Raw genomic sequence first — 22849 nt, forward strand, 5'->3', positions numbered from 1 at the left:
CCCAGGTGCTTGGTCCCCACGGAGTGAAAAGAAAGCAGCGCCTTCACCAGAAAGAAGCATCATTTCCTGGGCTCTGGGTTCCATGGCCCCAGATCGTAAATCAACCAACCATGGCTGTAAATTACCAGATAAATCTGGGCTGGGGTCGCCAACCAGGACAGCTGAGAATCAACAGGAGCAATAAATCTATAGCAGCAGTCCCCCGAGTTGCAGAGAAGCCCTTACGATGCCTCAGGGGGAGTCAGGGGCGTGGGGTAACAAAAGATTTTCTAATTTGGGGGGAAAAAAAACACTCAGAAATAAAATCACGAATTCCCCCACCACCACCACCACTCTTTCCTCCAAAAAGAGTCCAGGGGAAGTCAAGCATCCAGGCTTCAGCCTGCTGTGAGTTTCCTGCCACTGCCTTAGTGAGCTGGGGCATCCACTCGGTGGTCCATTATTCGAGATGACAAAAGCAAATATAGACACTCTCAGAGAACTGAGGAGAGACTAAGTGGAATAAATGGCATTTAATCTGTAAAGAGAGAAATTGCCTCCCCTTGGCAGCGCCCCGCCCAGCGGGAGCTATGGCCCCTCATAATTCAAATCCTCACTTAATTAAAAAGGGAAAAGAATCATCATGGATTCTGCCCAATTGGCACCTACTCCTCTCTCATCCTTCAGGCTGCTGACATTTGTCCGTTTGTCTGTCTTTGACAGCAAGGGAAAATTTTCAAAAGGGGAAGGAAAAAAAAAAAGATACTGTTAGATCCTGCAGTTTTCAGAGACGGCCCCTTCCTGAGCAGGGCTGCCTTGTCTAAAGACCAAGGGTTGAAATCTAAACTAAGAGTGGAGGGACTTCCCTGGCGGTCCAGTGGTTAAGACTCTGCGCTTCCACTGCAGGGGGCCTGAGTTTGATCCCTGGGAACTAAGGTCTTGCATGCTGCACAGTGCAGCCAATAAATAAATAAATACACTAATTTTATTAGGGGAAGAGACAGAGCAAGACAAGGAAGACTTGGCATTTACGTAGGAGAGCCCTGAGTAGCTGTAGCAGCAAAGAGAAAAAGCTAAAGTCAACAGCGCCTTCTGAAAATAAAAATGACGTTCCTCAGGGACACCCTTTGACCTCCCAGACTCTTCCCACCACTAGGCTCAAATTTCCTCCCCAGACAATATTACAGATGAAAAGAGGACAGATTTATTTAGCCTTGTTTACAAATATTGAAATGTTCCTCCCAGGGTGTCTGACCAGTTCTTACATAGCCCTCCAAAAGGTGACTCCCCAGGGAGGAGGGGGGCAGTCCTAAAATCAACCCCTCCCAGGGACTGGCTTGGCCCCATGGAGGTCACTGTGTCCGTCCCTCTACTACTGAGAATCACTCTGGGTGGGTTGAGGTCAGGGGTAGATGGGGGAGAAGAACCTCCCATCTCAGATTCCTGACTGTGGGCTCTAGCTGCTGCACAAGAGAGTCAGGCTGTGGTTACCACCTCCTGCTTTTTCTCCCAAGGTTCCCAAGTACATCCCATCCCTACAACACCCAAGGGAAAGAGAGGTCCAGTTTCTACCCAGGGCTTCATCTTTAGGACTTTTCTCCTGGGACAGCTCTTCTCTACCAGGGCGCCCTCTGGGGTTGCTTAAGAGATCCACTTTACCCCTACCTTTCCTCTAGCCAGACCACGTGCTCCCAGCCAACTGTCTGGAGGGAGAGCCTCTCCCTTTTCTTCCGGGGTCGGGAGTGGGAGGCGTGTCGTCTCAACAGAGTTCTCCAGCTAAGTGGAAGGTAGAAAGAAACAAGGGAAGCAATTGCCTCACTCCCTCCCAAGCAGAGCTTCCAAAAGTGCTGCCTTTTCAACCACTTTTAAGATCACAGACATTGACAAGATGTTTGTGAAGATATCTAGGATAAAAGACATTAGGGCAGTGGTTCTTTACCTGGGGGAGGTGGGGGATCACACGCTCATCTGTGATGGCTCCAATAAAACCTCTGGACCTCTCATTAGCAAAACACATACATGGATGCAGATGGTTGGTTTCAGAGTGTAGCGTACCCATGGACCCTGGGCTCAGAAACCCTGCAGTATAGAGGAAGTAATATGAGAAAATCAGACTGTAACATAAGGACAGTCCAAGAGTCCAAAGTGAAGTCCAAAAGTGGCACTTTCTTTTTGCTGACCCATCAGCCCATGGTGCTCATGCTAAGTCACTTCAGTTGTGTCCGACTCTTTGCAACCCCATGGACTACAGCCAGGTTCCTCTGTCCATGGGATTCTCCAGGCAAGAACTGGAGTAGGTAGCCATTCCCTTCTCCAGGGGAACCTCCTGACCCATGGATCGAATCCACATCTCATGTCTCTTGCAGTGGAGGCAGATTCTTTACCACTAGAGCCACCTGGAAAGCAACCAGGCCATGGGAAAGACCCCATGTTCCCCCAACTCCAGGGCCAGACCCTCTTCTCTGATTTATTCCCCTTGGTGACAGCTCCAGTTTGGAAGACACTAAAGGGCTTCCCTGGTGCCACAGATGATAAAGAATCTGCCTGCAGTGCAGGAGACCCAGGCTCAATCCCTGGATCGGGAAGATCCCCTGGAGAAGGGAATGGCTACCCACTCCAGTATTCTTGCCTAGAAAATTCCATGGACAGAGGAGTCTGGCCAGCTACAGTTCATGGGGTCCCATAGAGCCGGACATCACTGAGCAACTAACACACACGCATACATAAAGGGACAACAGGTTACCACTTGACCTTGCTTATCTCATCCATCTGGCCTTACTGCTAAGCCAGGTTACCCTCTCAGCTCCCTCCTTTAAGCCTCTGAAACTCTCAGCTCTTTCACACAGCAAGGAAGCCAGGGCTCTGGAGACATTTCTGTCCCCCAATCAGTTAGGCTGGGTAGGTCACTCAGCTCCCCATACTCTGAAAGGCCATCTGGGAGACTCTGCTTCTCTGATGGCTCCTGGGCCTCCTGGTCTAATCCAAGTGTCTCTCACTCCTCATCCCAGTGCTCCAAACTTTCAGCTCTCAGGTAAGTACCAGGTTTCCTTTGTTGAACGTCTACATATCTAAAATCCTCATTTACATTTTGTAACTTAGATTCCTGGGAAACAAGTCCGAGTCCAGCCCCATTATTCTAGAGAAGGAAGAATTTATCTGCACAGCCCCCACCAAAGGTATAATGGGGGGGGTTAAGGAGGTATGTTGTGTGTTGTTGTTCAGTCGCTCAGTTGTGTCTGACTCTTTGCAACCCCACGAACTGCAGCACACCAGACTTCCCTGTCCTTCACTATCTCCTAGATGTTGTGTGTGTCCTCCATGAAGCTGTGTGTCCAGGAGGGGACTGTGAGCTTCCTTCCTTTGGGTATGTCCGTGTATACTCTGTGGCTCAGGCATGTCCTCCACCTGTTCTGTTGTGTGTTCACTCAAAGTGTACTCTTTGGGCCCATGAGTCTGTTTGGAATGTCCTCAGTCTGTTGAGCAGATCCTTGAGGGTAGATGTGCTTCTAAGGCCTCAGTTTCCTCATTTGTAAAATGAAAGTGACTCTTCACAGGACTGCTGTGAAGGTTGTAGGAGTAAATACAGGTCAAGTCTTTGCAGCAGGTCACAGCATGTGGATGTGCTCGGTAAATGTTATTGCTGTTGTTCAGTTGCTCAGTCGTGTCTGAATCTTTGCAAGTCCATAGACTGCAACAAGCCAGGCTTCCCTGTTCTTCACTATCTTCCAGAGTTTGCTCAGACTCATGTCCATTGAATCAGTGATGTCATCCTACCATCTTGGCCTCTGTCATCCCCTTCTCCTCCTGCCTTCAATCTTTCCCAGCATCAGGATCTTTTCTAATGAGTCGGCTCCTCGCAATCAGCCAAAGTGTTGGAGCTTAAGCTTCAGCATCAGTTCTTCCAATGAATATTCAGGATTGATTTTCTTTAGGATTGACTGGTTGGTCTCCTTGCTGTCCAAGGGACTCTGAAAAGAGTTTCCTCCAACACCACAGTTAAAAAGCATCAATTCTTCGGTGTTCAGTCTTCTTTACGGTCCAACTCTCACATCCATACATAACTACTGGAAAAAACAAATACATACAGCTTTGACTATATGGACCTTTGTCAGCAAAGTGATGTCTCTGCTTTTTAATACACGGTCTAGGTTTGTCATAGCTTTGCTTCCGAGGAGCAAGCGTCTTTTAATTTCGTGGCTGCAGTCACCATCTGCAGTGATTTTGGAGCCCAAGAAAATAAAGTCTGTCACTGTTTCCATTGTTTCCCCATCTATTTGCCTTGAAGTGATGGGACCAGATGCTATGATTTTCGTTTTTTGAATTCTGAGTTTTAACCCAGCTTTTTCACTCTCCTTTTTCACCTTCATTAAGAAGCTCTTTAGTTCCCCTTCACTTTCTGCCATAAGGGTGGTATCATCTGCATATCTGAGGTTATTGATATTTCTCCCAGCAATCTTGATTCTAGCCTATGATTCATCCAGGCTAGCATTTCTCATGATGTACTCTGCATGTAAGTTAAATAAGCAGGGTGACAATAAACAACCTTGACATACTCCTTTCCCAATTTTGACCCAGTCTGTTGCTCCATGTCCTGTTCTAACTGTTGCTTCTTGACCTGCAAACAGGTTTCGCAGGAGGCAGGTAAGGTGGCCTGGTATTCCCATTTCTTTAAGAATTTTCCACAGTGTGTTGTGGAAATGTTAATAAATGTTGATAAAAATATTATTATTATTGTTTTTTGGCTGAACCACATGGCATGTGTGATCTTATTTCCCTCACCAGGGATTGAACCCATGTGTCCCACTTTGAAAGCAGGGTCTTAACCACTGGACTGCCAGGGAAGTCCCTAAATGTTGGTTACTGTGATGAGATTTCCAACAGAAACTTCCAGCCCCTCTATCCCTTCCTCTCCCCAATTATCTCAAGCCCTGGAAGAGGCTCAAATGTTTCCCCTGGAGGTGTCACTGCCCTGAGCCTGGATGTTGAATCAGAGGGCAGTGGCAACAGCAGCAGTATCTTCTCCCACTCAGCCAGCACTCTGAGCCAGAGCCAGAGGGGGAGGGCCCCTCAGCCATAACGCTGGATGAGGAATGGAGAGGAAGCACTTACTGTCCAGGGAACAGGGGCCCTCCAGAGAAATGGAAAAACTCAGAAACACTGGGCATCCTTAAGAGATCCCCAGACTGGAGAGCTCTGTCCAGGATCTGCCAGAATCTTCTTCATTGTCATGGAAACTACATCAGAGCCGCCTTCCTGGAGGAAGCCTCCGTGCTCCTCCCCCACTTCTCTTGACTCAGAGGCATAAGCTCCTCCCTAAACTGGTCCCATCCAGCTTAAAGCTGGGATTTGCTTGGGCTTGTCTCTCCTTTCTTGGGCAGGGTTTCTGCTAAGCTCGATTAGTTTGGTCTTTATTGTATTAATACTACCTACTCACTGAACAAGTATTTCCTGGGACCCTTATAAGCATGAAGTAGGCTGGGGAAAGATTTAAAGAGGCAAATCAAATGAGATCTTCGCCAGGCCCTGAAGATGACAATCGATGACCATGTAGCAGAAAAAGATACCAACAACAGAGATAGAGGCAAGAATGTTGTAGTGTCTTTAAGGAACTGATTAGGGCTCTCTGGAAGGCTTCCTGGAGAAGAGAGGCAGTAGGCATGAGTCTTAAACATTTCAGCTGAAAAGAGAGGGAAATGAGGACTTCACCAGTGGTCCAGTGGCTAAGACTCCATGCTCCCAATGCAGGGCGCCTTGGTCAGGGAACTAGATCTGCAACTAAAAATCCCACATGCCTGCAACTAAGAACCGGGAAAGCCAAATAAGGAAATAATTTTTTTAAAAAAAGAGAGGAGGAAGTTTATTTTCATTTGCCTGGGACGATCTCCTGAAATGAGCCCCAAACAGGTGCTAGAGGTTTGGTGTTCTAGCCCCAGTTCTGACCCTGACAACAGCTTTCGCATATCATTTCCTTTTCTGAAGTTCCATAGCCTCATCTGGAAAGTGGGGGTGTTAGATCCGATGAATTTTGAAAGCAAGCCTGAGGTTTGGTCAGTCTCTAGTGTTTATCACAAACAGGTAGGAAACAAAATCAATATCTCCTCAAAGGAACTCATCGAATCTAGACCCAGATTGTCACAGGAAAAAAAAAAAAAAAGACCTGGGGGACTTCAAAGTTCTATGTGCCCCCGTGGCTCCAGCCTAAGCAGCCCAGCTCCCATCCAGTGTCTGTCTTGGTCACAGCTTCCTGTCTGGCACCCAGCACTGTGTCTGGCACAATAAATGTTTATCAAATGAATTACTAAATGAGGTGACAAAGACTATGAGAAGCTTGTTGGCTAGAACTGAACCCAGTCCTGCTCTCAGATCATCAGACCTCTGGGTTTTTGCTCCCTAATACCCTGTGTTTGCACTCAGGATAAGAGGAAAGAGCAGAGAGAGAACTGCACTTTCAGAGGTCCAAGCCAGGCCTCTAGTTTCTGCTTCAATCAATAGAAAGTGGGTCACAGAACAGCTCTGCAGAGAACAGACCCTTGAGGAAAAGCCTGGATTCCGTGCCAGCTTACATTTATTGAGGGCCTACTGTGTATCAGTTGTTGTCACATACTTTTAATTAACTTAATTGTGGCCTCAAAGGGCTATACCGGAAAATGTAGAGGGTCGGGGGCTGCAAACGGCAGACCCTGAGTGGCCAAGCCACCGCCCCTCTCTGTTTTCATTTTCAGTCTCTGTAAAATGGAAACAATAGAACCCCTTCGCCAGCTTATGGGAATGAAATGAGCACGTGGAAGCAGAGAGCTTCATAAATGCTCGTTATTATTGTTCCTCTGGGCATGCAAGTCCGCTCGCCTCCCCCCAGGGCGCACACACAGATACATTCACACTCCCACGTACACGCGGATACACAGAGACGTGTGCAGACGCCAGCCGGAGGAGACAGCAGAGCGTCAGGGTCACCACCGAGTCCCACAGAGAAGCCGTCGGGTCCTTGGCTTCCCTCGTTTTCTCTCAGCTCTTTATGAATGAACTCCGGCCGCAAGGAGTTTATTTTTTTATGAATGGGAGCCCAAGCAGTGAATGAAGCCGGGAGCCAACCCCTGAGTTCTCATTGGCCCCCGCTGCTGGGAAACTCCGCCCCTCCGGCTCGGCAAGGCAAGTCTCGGGATTGGCGGGCGTGCCCGGCCCTGGGGTTTCATTCACAAAAGTCAATGAAACAAAGGGAGCGGGGTGGGGGGTAGATAGAGCCGAGGCAGAGGCGAAGGAAATGCACCAATCAGCGGCTCCCCCGGGCTCACAACTGTCGGCGGCGCCCGGAAAACAAGCGGGTGCGCTGGGGACCCGGGGCCGGGGTCGCCTAGCTCCGGCCTAGCCCCGCGGCCCTCGGTGCAACCCGGGGAGGGGGGATGCTCAGGACCCCTCGCGGCTCCAGTACAGACGCCCGGGCCTCAGGTGAGGCTACGGGAGGGAAAGGGAGGGAGAGTGTGATTCCCAGCCTCGCCGCCAGCACTCACCACACTCTCACCGCCGCCTCCGCAGATTCCAGGGCAGGGGGTGGGAGGCGCTGGGATTCAGGGTTGGAGGGGGCGCCCGAGTTGTGGGCGTGCGAATGGTGCGCGCCTCGCCTGCTCCTCCGCGCGCGAGCGCACACTCGCGCGCGCGCGCGCACACACACACACACACACACGCACACACACACGTCTTATGTAACCAACTCTGGGCAAAGCAGGGCTGCAGAAAGCAGCCGAAACGCCGACCCCGGTTCCCAGGAGCAGGTGGGACCTCCTTTGGCGGGAGGGCAGTGTGGCGGCGCTAAGCTCTGCAGGCGGAAACCTCCCCCTCGCCTGAGTGAGTCGGAGAAGTTTTGCCGTCGGACCCGGAGCCTCGGGACTGCCCCTCCCCGCCGCCCTTACCCACCCCCACCTCGCTGCCTTCCCCAGACGGTGTGCGAACGCAGCCCCCCCGCCCCCAGGTCTCTGCCCCCGCGCGGGGCCCGGGCCGTGTGGCCAGAGGGAGCGGCCGGATGGAGCGGAGGATGAAAGGCGGATACTTGGACCAGCAAGTGCCCTACACCTTCTGCAGCGTGAGCGCCGCGCCGGCCTCCACGCCCGCCCCCTCCCTGCACCCGCCCCAACCCATCCCGCGGCCCCAGCGGGGTCCAGGGCTGCCCGCCCCTGAGTCACCCCGGGACCCCAGCCCTGCCCCTCAGACCAGGCGGCCTCAGGGTGACTCGGGGGCATTCTTCCCCTTCCCCGCAGAAATCGCCCGGAAATGGGAGCTTGCGCGAAGCTCTGACGGTCCCACAGGGGAAGCTCATGGACCCGGGCTCCCTGCCCCCCCCCGACTCCGAAGGTAAAGAGACAGCGAGACAAAACGCGACCCTCCCCACCTCACACACCCTGAGGGCTGAACCTGGAGCCCTCGCCCTTTCCCCCCCAAAAAATTGCCCTCCAAGGGACTCTGTTCATTCTCCCCCAACTCCCAAGGGGGAGGTCACCGGGCTCCTTAGGGTTCCCACTCTCTCACCGCCACCTCCACATCACCTTCTCGATTCCATTATTCACCCCCTCAGATCTCTTCCAGGATATAAGTCACTTCCAGGAGACGTGGCTCGCTGAAGGTGAGTAGTTTTGTGACCTTTTCTATTATTGGGGTGGGGGATGCTCTCTACCCCTAGTATTCCAACCTAGCTCACTACCTCTCTCACTGGCCTCCAGGGCCTCTGCAAGGCCCCTTCCCCAAGTCTCCTGCCTTTCCACTCTTTGCAGCGCCCTGTGTGGATACTTATATTGGTATTTATTTTCTCTGCCCTGAGCCAGGCTTGTGTAACTAGGCCTGGGGATGAATCAGACCATTGTGTGGGGTATTTGCTTATTTGAATGGAACTTGGCCCTAGGCCCGTTTTCCTGGTTGAAATTTTCATTTGCAAAGTTTGTTTGGCACCAGCCCCCAGACTGAGGTGTGTGTTAGGGTTTTGGGGCAGGGGAGTGAGTGTAAGAAACAGGAGAAAGAGAAGGAGCAATTCATTTGTTACCTATCTTCTGGAATTGCCGAAACATTCATTTTTACCCTCTGGTTTCTCTTCTTCCCAACCCCCAGTGCCAAACGATTTACTGTCTGAGCCAAAAGAACAACAAAAGTTTAAATAATTCTTTTTTTTTTTCTTTTTTTGCATCACTTTGGCACAGCAGCCCAGGGCTTCTCCCCCAAATCGCCTTGATCGTAATTCTAATGGCAGCCGATCCTCCCTCCTCCTTCCCTAGGCAAATTGCTCCTCCAGTTTGCTAGGGGGGGTGGGAGTGGGGGTTGGTGGTGGAGGGGGTGAGCTGCGAGCTGGCTAGAGCGGGGTCAGTAGCTGGGCCTCTGCGTAGGGAGGTGTGTTCTAGGAGGTCTCCTAGTGGGATTCCTTGGTGTATTTGGGTGGAGCCCAAGGGTGTCACTAGCGGGACTGCAGGTAGGCAGCTTTTGGTGTTGAGACAGTCTCTGAGAGGGAAGGGTTAATACCCCCCATCTGAGGGTCCCTTCATTGTAACACTGAAACCCAAGGAACCACAGCACTAGGAACCCCTTCTTAAGGGCTTTTCTCTTCTTTGAGATCTCTCCTTCCCTCCACCTGTGTCTCTTGGATGATTTCTTAAAACTCAAACCCAGCTCCTCTAGAACCATCTTTAAAAGCCTGGAGTAAAAGGGAAAGATCCCTGACTAGACAGACTAGATCTATTGTGACCACTGTGGTATCCCCCTAAATATATACGTTAACAGCATGACTAGCATGGAGCAAGCACTCAAGACATTTTGGAATTCAAGGCTCAATGTCCTCATGGGTGCTGGAGAGATCTGGGGGCTCTAGGGAGATTGTGGCCATCTTTCCTAATTCTGCAAGCCCTGTGTGCCCAGCTGCGAATTACAAGCAGAGCTATGCCCAGTCTGCCCATCCTGCCCATCCTCCGCTCAAGGTTCCGGAGCTGGGCTGGAGCTAAAAGAACGCAGTGGTGTCAGTTTCCAGGGTCTCTCAAAGACTTCCTTTCCTAACGCCTGATTTCTGTCTGGCTCGCCAGGCTCCTGTCTGTCCAGCTGAGGGATCCCTAGGCTCCCCCAAGTGGGCAGCTCCTGGGGCTTGTGATCTAGGGGTAGGCTTAGACGTTGGCGTTTCGGAAGCAGCAGGGTTTGGAATGGGAAAGGGAGGAAAACGTTCTCATCTTCTTTCAACCTTGGAAGCCCCACCCCTTGGCGGTGGGGGTCTAGAAATTGTACTTGTGTCTATCTGCATGTGTCAGTGTGACAGCCAGTGTGTGTTTCACGCTGCTGCCCTGGAAGTCCCTGTACATTTAAATCCAGTGGGTGGGGAGGTGGGGGTGGGGATCGCAAGACGCAGGTTGGGGTGGGGGAGGCGCTGGGATCTCCTTGGTTCCCTCTCCTTCCTTCTGAGGGAGCAGCTCAGGTTCCCAGCTGGCGATGGATGGCCAGGCCTGAGGGGGGGATGCTGTGGCCGATTGCTCCTTCTCGCTCTCTCTGCGGAGACAGATGCAGCTGCCGGGGCCCTGTCCCCCTGCACCGTCCCAGCACCACCCCAGCCTCCTCTCCTGCCTCTTCCCACCAGGTCAGTGACCCCTGCAGCCCAGAGGGAGCTTTGGGGTGGCAGGGAGGGACTAGTTCCTTTGGAAACTTGCCAGCGGTGGGGTGCGTAGGACTGGGAGCCGGAGCTTGATTTCTCCCTAAAGCCCCAATTTGGATTGAAGCCGTTGGTCCTTGAAGTGTGGGTGGGGCTGTGAAGAATTAGGGGGACACCAAGTTGGAGTCTAGCGGATGTGGCTGTGGGTTCAGCATCTGGTGTCCAGGCAACATAGAGGGTGAGGGTGAGCGGGGGTCTGTGGAGGCAGCTCAGACATCTTTGGTTTGGGGGTTTTCTAGATGGATAAGGCATGGGGTGATGTGAGGCTAAGAAGGTGTGTCTATTTTTCGGGTGCCTGGGAATCTGCTGAATTGCTGGAGAAAGAACCAGGCTACTACAGGGAAACCCCGGGCTCAGACCGGCTGAGCCCAAGCTATGTCTGGTTATTGTCAAAGATGTGCTTCTGGTCGAGGGTTCCTTTCCGGGTTTGTGGGGAGCCCTCTGGAACCCTCAGAGGCAATGACTTTGGTCTCTTGGTGATAAGGAACATTGACTCTGGGTCATGTATATCCTTTGTATGAGGCAGGAGTCCATAACAGGGTCTATGGATTCCCACAAGCTCTATGGATAGGTTACAGGGGTCCTTGAGCCCTCCAATATGTGTATAAAATCATTGGGGGTGCAACATACACAAAGGAATGTGAATATTTCTAAGAAGAGAAGGATCCATAGCTCCTATGAGATTCTAAAAGGGGTGGGTCTGTGCTCCCCTTTTCATAAGAACCATCGGTCCCAAGTCTTCCTCTGAGGTCTGCAGCCCCTTTGTCCTTTGGTTTTCCCTGATCGTATTTGTAAATCCAAAGAGATCGCGTGTGGATGCGTTTCACCTGTGTAAAGCTGTGAAGTAAAAGGCAGTTGGGTGTGTGTGAATCCATGTGTGTGCACGCTGGGGCTCAGCCTGTCTGTGAGAAGAGATGGGGTTAATTCCCTCCTCTGGTCTTCCCTAGCCACAATGCTTCCTTCTATATCTTTCTGTCTCCTCCCCTTCCAGAAGGCTCTTGGGGACAAATGTTCCCTCCATAGATAGAGAACTGGTTCCTTCCAGTACGCTGCCAGGGTGGGGGCGGGGTAAGGGGGAGAGGCCAGTGGTGACAAAATGGAGGAGAAGCTCCAGGGGATGCCTCCCCCCATTTCCACTGGGGCTCCTTAAGAGGCCCCTTTGCCCTGTAATTGGACCCTCAGAGAGGGAGAAGGTGATGGAGTATATATTGTATAGCTGGGTGATTTACTTGGGATGGGCTTTGCTACTTGGCTGTTTTCACCTACCTGTTCTCCTGGAGCCCAGGTTGGGAAGCCCCTAAGCCCCTTTTCTACTGACTCCCCTCCCATTGGAGGGATGTCCCCTGAAATTCTCTTTCTGGGCATTATGCTGGCTTGGCACCTTTCCCGTCCCCTCCTTAATCTTCTGTCATGTCCCCAGGCAGATAAACTCCACCTTAGTGCCAGGATGGAGTTGGGGGCAGACCCTGGCACACTGGCTTGGCAGCCTAAGCTCAGCCAAGTCAACAAATAAATAGAGTGGCTGACACTCAAGACCAAACATGGTCATTAGAAATTCTCCTGCTCTCCAGGAACGCGAGGCTCTGTGTTCCTATTTCCATCCTTGACAGTCTCTAAGCCACGGAGGCCCTGTCCCTGCCCTTTTGGGAGGAGATGGCACTTTAGGGAGGGGCCAGGCAGGCACTAGTGTTCACACCACAGCCCATTCTTGCCTCGGCTGATCTCTCCTGGCCCTGGGATGAGGACAGCACCACCTCTTTTGAGATATTACCAGGGTGCTGGGGGTGGCCTCCTGAAGGACTGCTTGGAGATTGGGGGTTCTGGTCAAACCTTCAGGCCTGAGGCAAGAGAAAAGCCAAGATGACCCCAGGGTTCTCTACCATCATGTGACCTGGCCTGTGACTCCAGCAGGAGATGCCCCCAGCCCATTACCTCAATGGAAACTGGCAGTTAATGAAGCCCCAGAGGGGGCCCAGAGTGCGTCAGCCTCCCCCATGTGCCGTACCTCTCCCACCCTCTGGGCTCTTCTGGCCCAGGTAGCAGGGAGGTAAATAGTGTTCATTTTGCTCCTGTCACCCCCATTCTGCCCATCTGGGGGGCTCTCACCTATGGTTGTGCCAAAGGGCACAGCAAGGATGGGCTTGGGTCTTACCCCCCTGGGCAGTTGAGGTTTTGCATCCTTCCCTTTACCCAGTTTTCCAGGGGCTACCAGGGGTGTGTGTTAAAATACAGGTGCCTGGGACTTCCCTGGTGGTCCAATGGTTGACTGAGCTTCTAATACAGGAGGTGAGGGTTCGATCCCTGGTTGGGAAACTAAGATCCCCTATGCCTGCCACACAGTGTGGCCAAAAAAATATATATATACAGATACCCCCACCCAGGGCCTTTGGAATGACTCTCTAAGGGTGGGGCCTGGGAATCTGTTTCTAAGAGTGTCTCAGGCTTCTTGATTGGGACCAGTTTGGGAATGGTTGCCTTTGTGCCCCAGATGTACTGTGTTGGTTTTTTGTTTGTTTGTCTTTGCCAAGGGATTTCATGCCCTACTGATCTATTTGATCACTTCAGAATTGTTCTGTGCTGATTTTTCTTCCATAAGTTCTTTAGGGGCCGGGGGTTCCTGATTCTTAAACCCCTCTGTCAAGAAGTCACCGATCTATAAATATGTATTTTATTTTATTGTTTCTTATTGAAGTATAGTTGCTTTACAATCTTGTGTTAAGCTTCAGCTGTACAGCAAAATGATTTGGTTATATATATATACATGTGTGTCTATACCTGTATTCTTTTTTTTATTTTTTCCCTTATAGATTATTACAAGATATGGAATAGAGTTCCCTGTGGTACATAGTAAATCCTTGCTGTTTATTTTATAAATGATAGTGTGCATCTGTTAATCTTATATTCCCAGTTTATCCCTCCCCTCGATAAATGTGTATTTTAAAGCACTTGACACCTCTGATGTCTAAAGCAAGTTGATAAAGAATCCACCTGCCAAGCAAATGATCACAGCCTTAAGCATCCTTTGTGAGATGTGTTTTCCCCGGAGGACCTGCCACTAATATTACCTGGTGGTGGAGAGGGGGCCCTCAAGGGGAAGGAAGGGCTGGTTGGTTAGGATCTCCTTAGTTCTTGCTCCCAGGCCCATGTTGCTTGCTCCCACTGACCTGAGGACAAGGGTCATTGTATGTTTATTCATATAGTCGACAAATAATGCATTGAGTGTCTGTTCTGAATGGGACCCTGTTTCGGGGTGCTTGGGAGTCAGACAAACAAGACAGATAAATCCCCTGCCCTCAGCAAGCTTAACTTCTTGGTAGAAGAGATGGATAATAAATTACACATAAATTACATATGCATAAATTAAATTAATACTTTCAAGAAGTCATATGTGCTCGGGAAAAAATAAAACAGGGATGTGATCGAGAGCCAGGAGGGACCAGTTCAGTTTGGGTGGTCAGAGAAGGCCTCTGAAAGGGCAAAGTGAGCTAAGACTTCAGAGGCCAGAAAACAACAGGCCATTATGTGGGGGAGAGGGGTCAAGTTGATCAGGACCCAAAAGGAGACCAGAGCTCTGGAGGGTAACAGGCAAGGAAAGGCAGGTCAGAGAGATAACCTTCGGGGCCACGGAGGCCAAGGGCAAACAGTTTGGGGTTCATGCTTTAAGCAAGGGAGAGAAGTGATTGGATTTCTGTTATAAAAGATCCCTCAGACAGCCACGTGGAGAGTATATGAGGTCATGGCTGAAATCCAAGAAACAATGGAGCCTTGGCCCAGGAGGGAAGCCATAGAGATTGGGGTGTGTCCTGTACAGACTGGGACGAGTGACGGTGTTCTCCAGCCATCTCCTTGTATCCCTCACCCTTACCAGCCATTTCCAACTCTCCCGTCATTTTATCCATGAGCTTTCCCATTGCCTACTGAGAGCAGCCTACGGGGGACGACAGACCTGTCTCTGTGGGTTCCATTGCCTTACCTTCAAGCCACTCTCTTCCCAGACTATCAGGAAGTCCTTCTTGGTGTCTACCCTTTCCCTTCCTGCTGTGATCTATTTATTCCTGAGAAAGGGGCAAAAAGTGGGCAAAGATTCTTGGGTCAGGAGAGGTACTCAGCTGGATCCCACCTGAAGGAGTTGGCGAGGCCAGAATAAGAACTAGAAATCAGAGCCCGGATATCCAGTCTGGGGGCCAGGATGAGCTGTTGTTCTATTTTAGTTTTCCTGCCTAATCCCCCAACCCAGCTCCACCCACACTGGCACCCTGGGAGTGCTCAGAGCTCCAGTTTTGGAAGCCCTTCTCTCTACTAGTTGCACATCAAAGGCATAAAGCACCATGACCGCCAGTGACCCCAGCCTCCTCCTCTCCCATTGTCATACTCTTATCACCTCTCTTGAACCAGTCTTTTCCTTCCATTCCATCTCCTTTCCCAGGCTCTAGATTTCTACCTTTCACCTGGGAAGTTCTGGGCCCAGCCCAGATTCAGAATCTTCCCATGTGATTCTAAGTCCACAGACTCTCACTGCTTGTGATGCCTGCCCATCCCAGATGTGACTCTGCTTTGAGGGAACTTTGTAAACTCTGAGGGGCTGGGTTGTCTTCACTTGAGAAAAATGGAGGGAAAAAGGACAAAGCACCTAAGACACAACTCTGGAATCTGCTCAGACGGGTTCTGAAAACTGCAGCCTTCCCTCCAGGGTGTTAAAGGAGCCCCGAGCGGGAGGGTGCTAGGACCTGGGTGGAGTTACTTTCAGTCCTAGGAAAGCTGCTTGCCCCTTGGAGCTGGTGCTAATCTGCAGGGCTGCAATAATGGAGTCTGCCAGGGGCTTGCCATCCAGGGCCCCCAGCCCAGACTCACCTCTGACCTCTCTCTGCAGCTCAGGTACCGGACAGTGATGAGCAGTTTGTTCCTGATTTCCATTCAGAAAACTGTGAGTAGAGGGCCCTGGGTAGAGGGGATGGGGAGTGGGGGAGGGCAGGAAATGAGGCATAGGATTAGAGGATCACAAAAGATCAACTTGTTCTGTCCTCTGAAAAAGGGTGAAGGGCAGAGCTCCCCATTCTTGGGTTTGGACTCAAAAGGCCGAGCAGTAACTGGGAGATGAAAACTTTGGTGCACATCAGGGCTTGCCCATTCTAGCTGTGTGACCTTGGAGCAGACACTTCACCTCTCTGATCCTTTCCTTATTTCTGAAATGAGGGGCTTAGACCAGTGCAGTGGGGGCCAGTTCTACCATTCTAAGTTATTTGTGCACAACTAGGGATGACTTGGCACCTCAGGAGACCAATGTCTGTTGACATTTGGGGTTGTTAACAGCTGAGGGTGGAGTGCAGTTGGCATCTAATGGATAGAACTAGAGAGGCTGCTAACATCCTGCGATGCTCAGGACAGCCCCCATGACAAAGAATTATGTGGCGCAAATGTCACTGGTGCTACTGTTGAGAAACCCTGCTTTAATGTCTGATACTTAGCTTTCAACGGTCTTGACCAATGAAATGAAACAAGAGCACAAATAATCAACAACAGAGCAGTCGATTGTGGGTTTCGACTCACACGCAGTCTTGAAACCAACTCTTTGCTGATGGCTGGAGTTGGCGGACCCAGCAGGGGCCACAGGAAAGGCCAGTGTTCTTCACAGATAATTAGGAGTGTGTGTATGATGCTAGTCAGCTGACATGCAAGTGGGCTAATATCCAACCTTAACCAGAAAAAGAAAGATGCTTTATAGCCCCAAATAAGAAAACATTTCTCTCCCTTGGAATTTTCCAGGACTGTCAGGAAAACCACAGGCCTTTGGTTGGAGGTGCTTGCTCCTACAAAGGTGTTTTGGGCAGGGTGGGGGTGGGTTGGGGTTGCACTAAATGTTGAACTTTAGACAGTTTCTTTGGTTCATATTGGACATGAGCCAAAAGTATAAAACTAGACAGAATATAAATAGCCAGACTGTTCTTAGAAGTGTCTATGATTCTTCTGACAATTGTGACCCAGAGAAAGGGGATGAGGCTATACCAGCATCCAACTGATGGTTAAAGAGCAGATGTCAGAAGGCATCAGAAGCTCTTCCTGCCTCTCCTGTGACATTCTCTCACCTTGCTCTGCCTCCCCTGACCCCCACAGTAGCTTTCCACAGCCCCACCACCAGGATCAAGAAGGAGCCCCAGAGTCCTCGCACAGACCCGGCCCTGTCCTGCAGCAGGAAGCCCCCCCTCCCCTATCACCATGGCGAGCAGTGCCTTTATTCCAGGTGAGCCCAAGCCCCGCCCTGGGGAAGGAAAGGTTGGATGGAGGGTTGGGGGTGGGCACCTGGTGAGCAGTGGCAGCATTTGAGATGCAGATTAGACAATAGAAAGGATTTCCAAGCTCCTGTAATAGGGTAATATAGCTCAGGATTTCCTGAGTAGTTAAGAGTGAAAAATAAAACAGGGGGTTCAAGGGATGTATATTAAGCCCAGGGCAGGGACTTCCCTGGTGGTCCAGTGGTTAAGGCTGCACTTCCAGTGCAGGTGGTGCAGATTCCATCCCTGGTTGGAGAATTAAGACACCTCCCCCCCCCCAGCCAACATGCCTCGCGTTGTGGCCAAAATATTAAAAAGGGCAGAGTATTTCCACTGGAGAAGCCACTGTCTGACCCTACCCAGTTGCTGTAGGCTGGGGAGAGGTGTTCTCAAGATTATACCTGGCTTTAGGATTAAGAAAGAAAAAAAAGTTGATTTGGGGCAGAGTCTGGCACCCTGGCACCCTCTCTTCTCCCATAATCCCTGTGACCTGACTTCCCAGGGAATGAAGGGTTCAAAGATGCTTGCCCAGCTTCTGTGCCCCCTCACCCCTGTCTCCCTCCCCCTCACCTCCAGTGCCTATGACCCTCCTAGACATATCGCCATCAAGTCCCCTGCCCCTGGTGCCCCCGGACAGTCGCCCCTGCAGCCCTTTCCCCGGGCAGAACAACGGAATTTCCTGAGATCCTCCAGCGCCTCCCAGCCCCACCCTGGCCACGGGTACCTCGGGGAGCACAGGTAAGGCGACAAGGAGAGCCGCATCTCACCAGTTTTTCTCTTGAGTGTTCTTCACTGGCCCTTAAGAGACCTGGCATGGGGAAAGGTGAGGATACTGACCTCTCCCTGCCCCTTCCTTCACCCCCACCCCCCACACTCTGTAAGCTCTGAGAGCAGCAGGCACAAGGAGGCCTACTTTTATTTTTTAATTAATTATTTTAATTGGCGGCTAATTACAATATTGTAGTGGTTTTTGCCATACATTGACATGAATCAGCGATGAGTGTACGGGTGTGTCCCCCATCCTGAACCCCCCTCCCACGTCCCTCCCCATCCCATCCCTCAGGGTTGGAGGACTACTTTTAATATTCTCTTCTCTTCTTTCTCCATCCAACCACGTGCAGCTCCATCTTCCAGCAGCCCCTGGATGTCTGCCACTCCTTCACACCCTCTCAGGGAGGGGGCCGGGAACCCCTCCCTGCCCCCTACCAACACCAGCTGTCGGAACCCTGCCCACCCTACCCTCAGCAGAGCTTCAAGCAGGAATACCTTGACCCCCTGTATGAACAGGCCGGCCAGCCGGCAGTGGGCCAGGGTGGAGTCAGTGGGCACAGGTACCCAGGGGCGGGGGTGGTGATCAAACAGGAGCAGACGGACTTCTCCTACGACTCAGGTAAGAGATGCTCCCGGGAAGGGGATGGAGGAGTTTCGAGGGGATGGTTGGGTGGGATGGCATGTGATCGAGTAGACAGTGCCGTTAAACACATGTCTCCCCTTCCTATCCTTTTACTAGTTCATATATTCAACCCATGCACCTACCACTTCTTTTCACAGATTCAAAAAGAACTTTCCCTTTTCAATCAGCAGACTTATATTCAGATAAGAGATAACTGAGATGTGCAGGTCCTTGCCTTCAGATAGCTTGTGACTTGAGAGGAAAGTTAAGGCATTTCTTCCCATTCCTATTTAATGGGTGTCTGGGGGCTTACATACCTACTGGGACGGAAGTACTATGCCAGGAGCATGAGTGTGTGCAGTTGGTGGACACGGATGAATAGGATGTGTCATTGGTCCCTGTCCCCACAGAAGCTTAAGAAATACAAAGGGATTTGAATGAAGAGAAACATGAACTTGAACTAGCCAGGCTCACACTTCCCAACTGGAAGGCAGGGTTCAGGTGTGGTTTCCACATCCTGTTTGAGCCGCCTGGTTTCAACAACCCACCATCTTGGCCAGAATTGGGGACTGGAAGTAGGGACTACTTTAAATTCTAGTTCCACCTGGCTGTTGATGGAAATGAGATGCACTCAGCCACAGTGTTCATAAACACCAGCTACTGCTCAAAACCCCAAGCAGCCAGGGAAAGGCCCAGGAAATCTTGTCTCCTGTTATCATTGTCGTGTTGTGTTAGTCACTCAGTCGTGTCCAACTCTTTATGATCCCATGGATTGTAGCCCACCAGGCTCCTCTGTCCATGGGATTTCCCAAGGCAAGAATCCTGGAATGGGTTGCCATTTCCTCCTTCAGGGGATCTTTGGACCCAGAGATTGAACCCAGGTCTCCTGCATTGCGGGGAGTTTCTTTAACATCTGAGCCACCAGGGAAGCCCCAAGTTAATTAACATTGTTACTAGCTCCAAATTTGAGTTTATCTGCCAACTTGCATTAGAAAAAATAAATTTCAGAGTCACGATTAGCCTCAGAGCTGCCTAGAGTGTTTGAATTTCCCTTTTCCTGGTGTCAGTCTTTTAGGGGTAGGGGCATGAGCCCCAAATCCCCCAGGCTGCCTGAATCAGAACCAGAAGGGAGCCCCTCTCCTCCAGCCCAGGGCCCTACGCCTGAGCCCTCTCCGGCAGTGAGAAGGAGGAAGTAGGAGGGAGACACTCTTGTCCGCTGACCTTCAAAGGAGGCAGACCGGAGGAGCTCGAGTTACATGCCCTTGAACTCCTGCCCCTCCCCCTTCAGCTTCCCTTGAATGGAGTCAGGAATTCCATTCACAAAATGGAGGCACGAATGAGCCCACCCTCCCGCCTCCTCCCGGAGGTGTTGGGTTTCACCATCTCATTCATAAGTGGGAGTGAAGGGGGTAGGGCAGGAAGGGGCTGGCACTTGACAGGCTGGCTGCACCACCGCGTCCTCCAGGTGGGGTGTCAATCCTGTGGAATGGAATGAAATAGAGGGGACTGTCTACTGTCAGAACTGGAAACATAGGGCCTGGCCGGGTGTGCGCACTGCTTTTTCCACAAATAGATGCATGTGTGTTTCTTCTCCCTGCCCCCACACCCTTTTCCTCCCTCCCTCACACCCGCACTGGGCTGGAGCCTGCCCTGCTGACCGGACGTCAGCCCGTTCCAGGGGAATCTTAGCCTGGGACACTGAACTCTTTCCCCGGAGGTTCATCTCTACCCTCCTCCTCCCGGCTAAACTCACAGGAAACAGCTGCTCCTGAAATCCGGGGCCTTGTGGAGCAGCTCTGCCCGGCCTCAGCTGCTGCCATCCAGGCCGTCTGGCCCAGCCCTCAAGCTGAGGGCTTCCAGCCTGACACTCCCTCTGGGTGAACTTCCCCTGGGACCTGGGGGTAGGCGGGCCTCTGGGGAAAGAACCAGAAGGCAGGCTAGCATGTTCTTGAATGTATGGGGGACTGCCGCCCCCGCCCCCACCCCCACCCCAGCCACCTTCAACATCTCCCTTCTTTCTCCTCCCCCCAGATGTCCCTGGGTATGCCTCAATGTACCTTCACACAGAGGGTTTCTCCGGGCCCTCTCCAGGTGACAGAACCGTAGGTAAGGCAGCCCCCTCTTCCTCCCCTGCCAAGCCCTCCAAGTTGGAGGACAGAGTCCTGCTGTGGGGGAGGGGCTCCTAGCCAGGAGTCCCTCTGGACTCGCCTATCAGCGAGCCCCCAGATCTGAATGACCCCCACACTTCCTCCTCAAGGCTATGGCTATGAGAAACCTGTGCGACCATTGCCAGATGATGTCTGTGTCGTCCCTGAGAAGTTTGAAGGTCAGAGAAGTGACTGCTCGAGCCCTCTGTGTCCCCCCAGGAATCACATCACATTTCATGAGAAAGGGCCTGGAGAGACCCCTGGGGAGAGGGGACGGGGTTGCTTGAGCCACCAGAGGCACAAGCGCTCCACCTGTTTTCTATGTTCCTCAGGAGACATCAAACAGGAAGGGATGGGAGCCTTCCGAGAGGGACCCCCCTACCAGCGCCGGGGTGCCTTGCAGCTGTGGCAGTTTCTAGTGGCCCTGCTCGATGACCCGACAAATGCCCACTTCATTGCCTGGACCGGCCGGGGGATGGAGTTCAAACTAATTGAGCCTGAGGAGGTGGGCCTCTGGGATGTCTCCACCCCTCCTCCCAACAGCGTTGGGGGCTGGAGATAAACCCTGGGAATTGGTGACATGTGCCTTCACCAGCACTGCTGTTTTATATAACCTGAATTCCTGCCAAACTGGGGTCTGCGGGCTGGTGCTTAGCTGCAGGGCCAGCTGAGCACGTGCCCCAAGAATCTCAAGTGCTCTTTCTGACCTGCCCCCCATATTTCCTCTGCTGAGCTGCTGTGGCCATCCCCCAACTATCTCCTGTCCCCAGGTCGCCAGGCTCTGGGGTATCCAGAAGAACCGGCCAGCTATGAATTATGACAAACTGAGCCGCTCACTCCGATACTACTACGAGAAAGGCATCATGCAGAAGGTCAGGAGTTAAGGGTCCAAGGACGGGGGGTGTGGGCTTCCCTGGTGGTCCAGTGGCTAAGACTCTGTACTTCCACTGCAGGGGGGTGGGTTTGATCCCTGGTTGGGGAAGTTCTGTATGCTGTGAGGTGCAGCCAAAAAGAAAAAAAAAAAAAAAGACGGGAGTGGGGGTCTGTGGGAAGGTGCTGGGGGTAGGAGAGCATCTCTCAGCAAGTTTGAAGGAGCAGATAACGAACCAGAGAAGTCCAGAAATTATGGACAACCCTAAGATTTTCCTCTCTCAAAAAAGTGATGAGCAGTAGTGGAAAAGAGTTGCGAAGGGAGGCATCTTCTTAAACGAAGCAGCAGGAGGAACCCACGCATCTGCCTGGGCCTATAGGGGGGCTGCTCTTCCACCCCCACATTGACCCAGCTCTCTCCCCCTCTACAGGTGGCTGGCGAGCGTTACGTGTACAAGTTTGTGTGCGAGCCCGAGGCCCTCTTCTCTCTGGCCTTCCCGGACAATCAGCGTCCAGCTCTCAAGGCTGAGTTTGACCGGCCGGTCAGTGAGGAGGACACAGTCCCTTTGTCCCACTTGGACGAGAGCCCCGCCTACCTCCCAGAGCTGGCTGGCCCCGCCCAGCCCTTTGGCCCCAAGGGTGGCTACTCTTACTAGCCCTTTGCAGCTGCTCCCCTGCCACCAGGGCTGCTGCCTGTGTACATAGTTGAGTTTGGTGTCAGGGAAACCCCCACTCTGAAACCCACAGATGTCTTTGGAGTAGATCTCCTCTGCCCATCAGTCACTCTGGCCCAGACTCTGAGCTGCTCCCCACAAACGATGGGAAGGGAAAGGGGAGACTTCAAGCGTGAAGATAGCATCTGGGAAATTGCATCGGGGGCCTCACCTCTGGCCTCTTTCTAGGTGCTGCTTAGAGGCCAAGCCCTACTCCCTCTCCCCCACTAGAGAGAACATGTTCGTTCTCTTCTGGGGGACAGAGAAGGAGCTTCCCCATTTCATCCCGGTGTTGGGGGGGGGGACATTTAGCTCCTCTGATCTCTCACAGTAGGGACACAGCCGCCTAGATCCTGTGCTTCCCTCCAAGCTGTGGCCCCTAGAAGGTCCTTCTTGGCAGTTCTTGGTGCTCTGTGTTCCCAGAGGCAGGGGGGAGGCTGGAGTGAGGAACCTGGGGTAGGGGAGGGCTTGCCAGGCAGAGGTGAGGGGGGGGCTAGCCTCTGCTCCGGGGGCCTCTGCCTCTCCTCTGCGTTTTCCTAGGCCCAGGCCTGGGATTTCACCTCCACTACATCTGCCAGACCCTAATAAAGGCCCCTGCTTCTCCTGTGAGTTCTCCTGTGTCCTCTTTGCTGCCATGGGAGAAGGATCTGGGGTTTGAAAGACACATAACCAGAGTTTGGGCCCTGGCCCTGACACTGAACCTCCCATATGGGTTTAGGAAAAACAAATAACCTCCGACTTTTTCTCCTGGAAAAAGGGCTCCATGATAGCTGCTCAGACTTCTCCCTCCCAGGATTATCAAGAGGATTGTC

The 22849-nt window shown here is 52.0% G+C and overlaps 1 protein-coding gene across 16 annotated transcripts; it reads left to right on the top strand.

Annotated features, from left to right (window-relative positions):
- The first annotated feature begins 6878 nt into the window (after positions 1-6878).
- On the top strand, positions 6879-22646 carry ETV4 (ETS variant transcription factor 4). Of its 16 annotated transcripts, none has more exons than XM_081577343.1 (14): positions 6879-7128; positions 7914-8056; positions 8232-8325; positions 8546-8593; positions 10498-10573; positions 15516-15569; positions 16757-16883; positions 17509-17652; positions 18036-18304; positions 20339-20413; positions 20565-20633; positions 20787-20959; positions 21225-21326; positions 21756-22646. In XM_081577343.1, exons 5-14 carry the CDS (start codon positions 10498-10500, stop codon positions 21978-21980), a joined length of 1314 nt encoding a protein of 437 aa, XP_081433469.1. In that variant the 5' UTR covers positions 6879-7128; positions 7914-8056; positions 8232-8325; positions 8546-8593; the 3' UTR covers positions 21981-22646. The 16 variants fall into 16 exon arrangements, with proteins under 16 accessions (XP_081433469.1, XP_081433459.1, XP_081433456.1 ...); XM_081577339.1 differs by lacking the exon at positions 6879-7128 and adding an exon at positions 7204-7425 and having other exon boundaries at positions 7946-8056; positions 17491-17652; XM_081577342.1 differs by lacking the exon at positions 6879-7128 and adding an exon at positions 7204-7425 and having other exon boundaries at positions 7946-8056; positions 16760-16883; positions 17491-17652.
- The last annotated feature ends 203 nt before the right edge of the window (positions 22647-22849 follow it).

This window comes from Giraffa tippelskirchi, chromosome 3 (genome assembly GCF_054371585.1).
Source record: "Giraffa tippelskirchi isolate mGirTip1 chromosome 3, T2T-mGirTip1v1.2.pri, whole genome shotgun sequence".
Classification (NCBI taxonomy): domain Eukaryota; kingdom Metazoa; phylum Chordata; class Mammalia; order Artiodactyla; family Giraffidae; genus Giraffa; species Giraffa tippelskirchi.

What these genes read in the sequence shown, in the direction of transcription:
- ETV4 (XM_081577334.1), top strand. Translation starts at nt 7,583, where the DNA reads ATGGTGCGCGCCTCGCCTGCTCCTCCGCGCGCGAGCGCACACTCGCGC. An exon ending in GGAGACGTGGCTCGCTGAAG is followed by an intron (nt 8,594 to 15,515) that starts GTGAGTAGTTTT and finishes CTCTCTCTGCAG; the next exon opens with CTCAGGTACCGGACAGTGAT. An exon ending in GGACTTCTCCTACGACTCAG is followed by an intron (nt 18,305 to 20,338) that starts GTAAGAGATGCT and finishes TCCTCCCCCCAG; the next exon opens with ATGTCCCTGGGTATGCCTCA.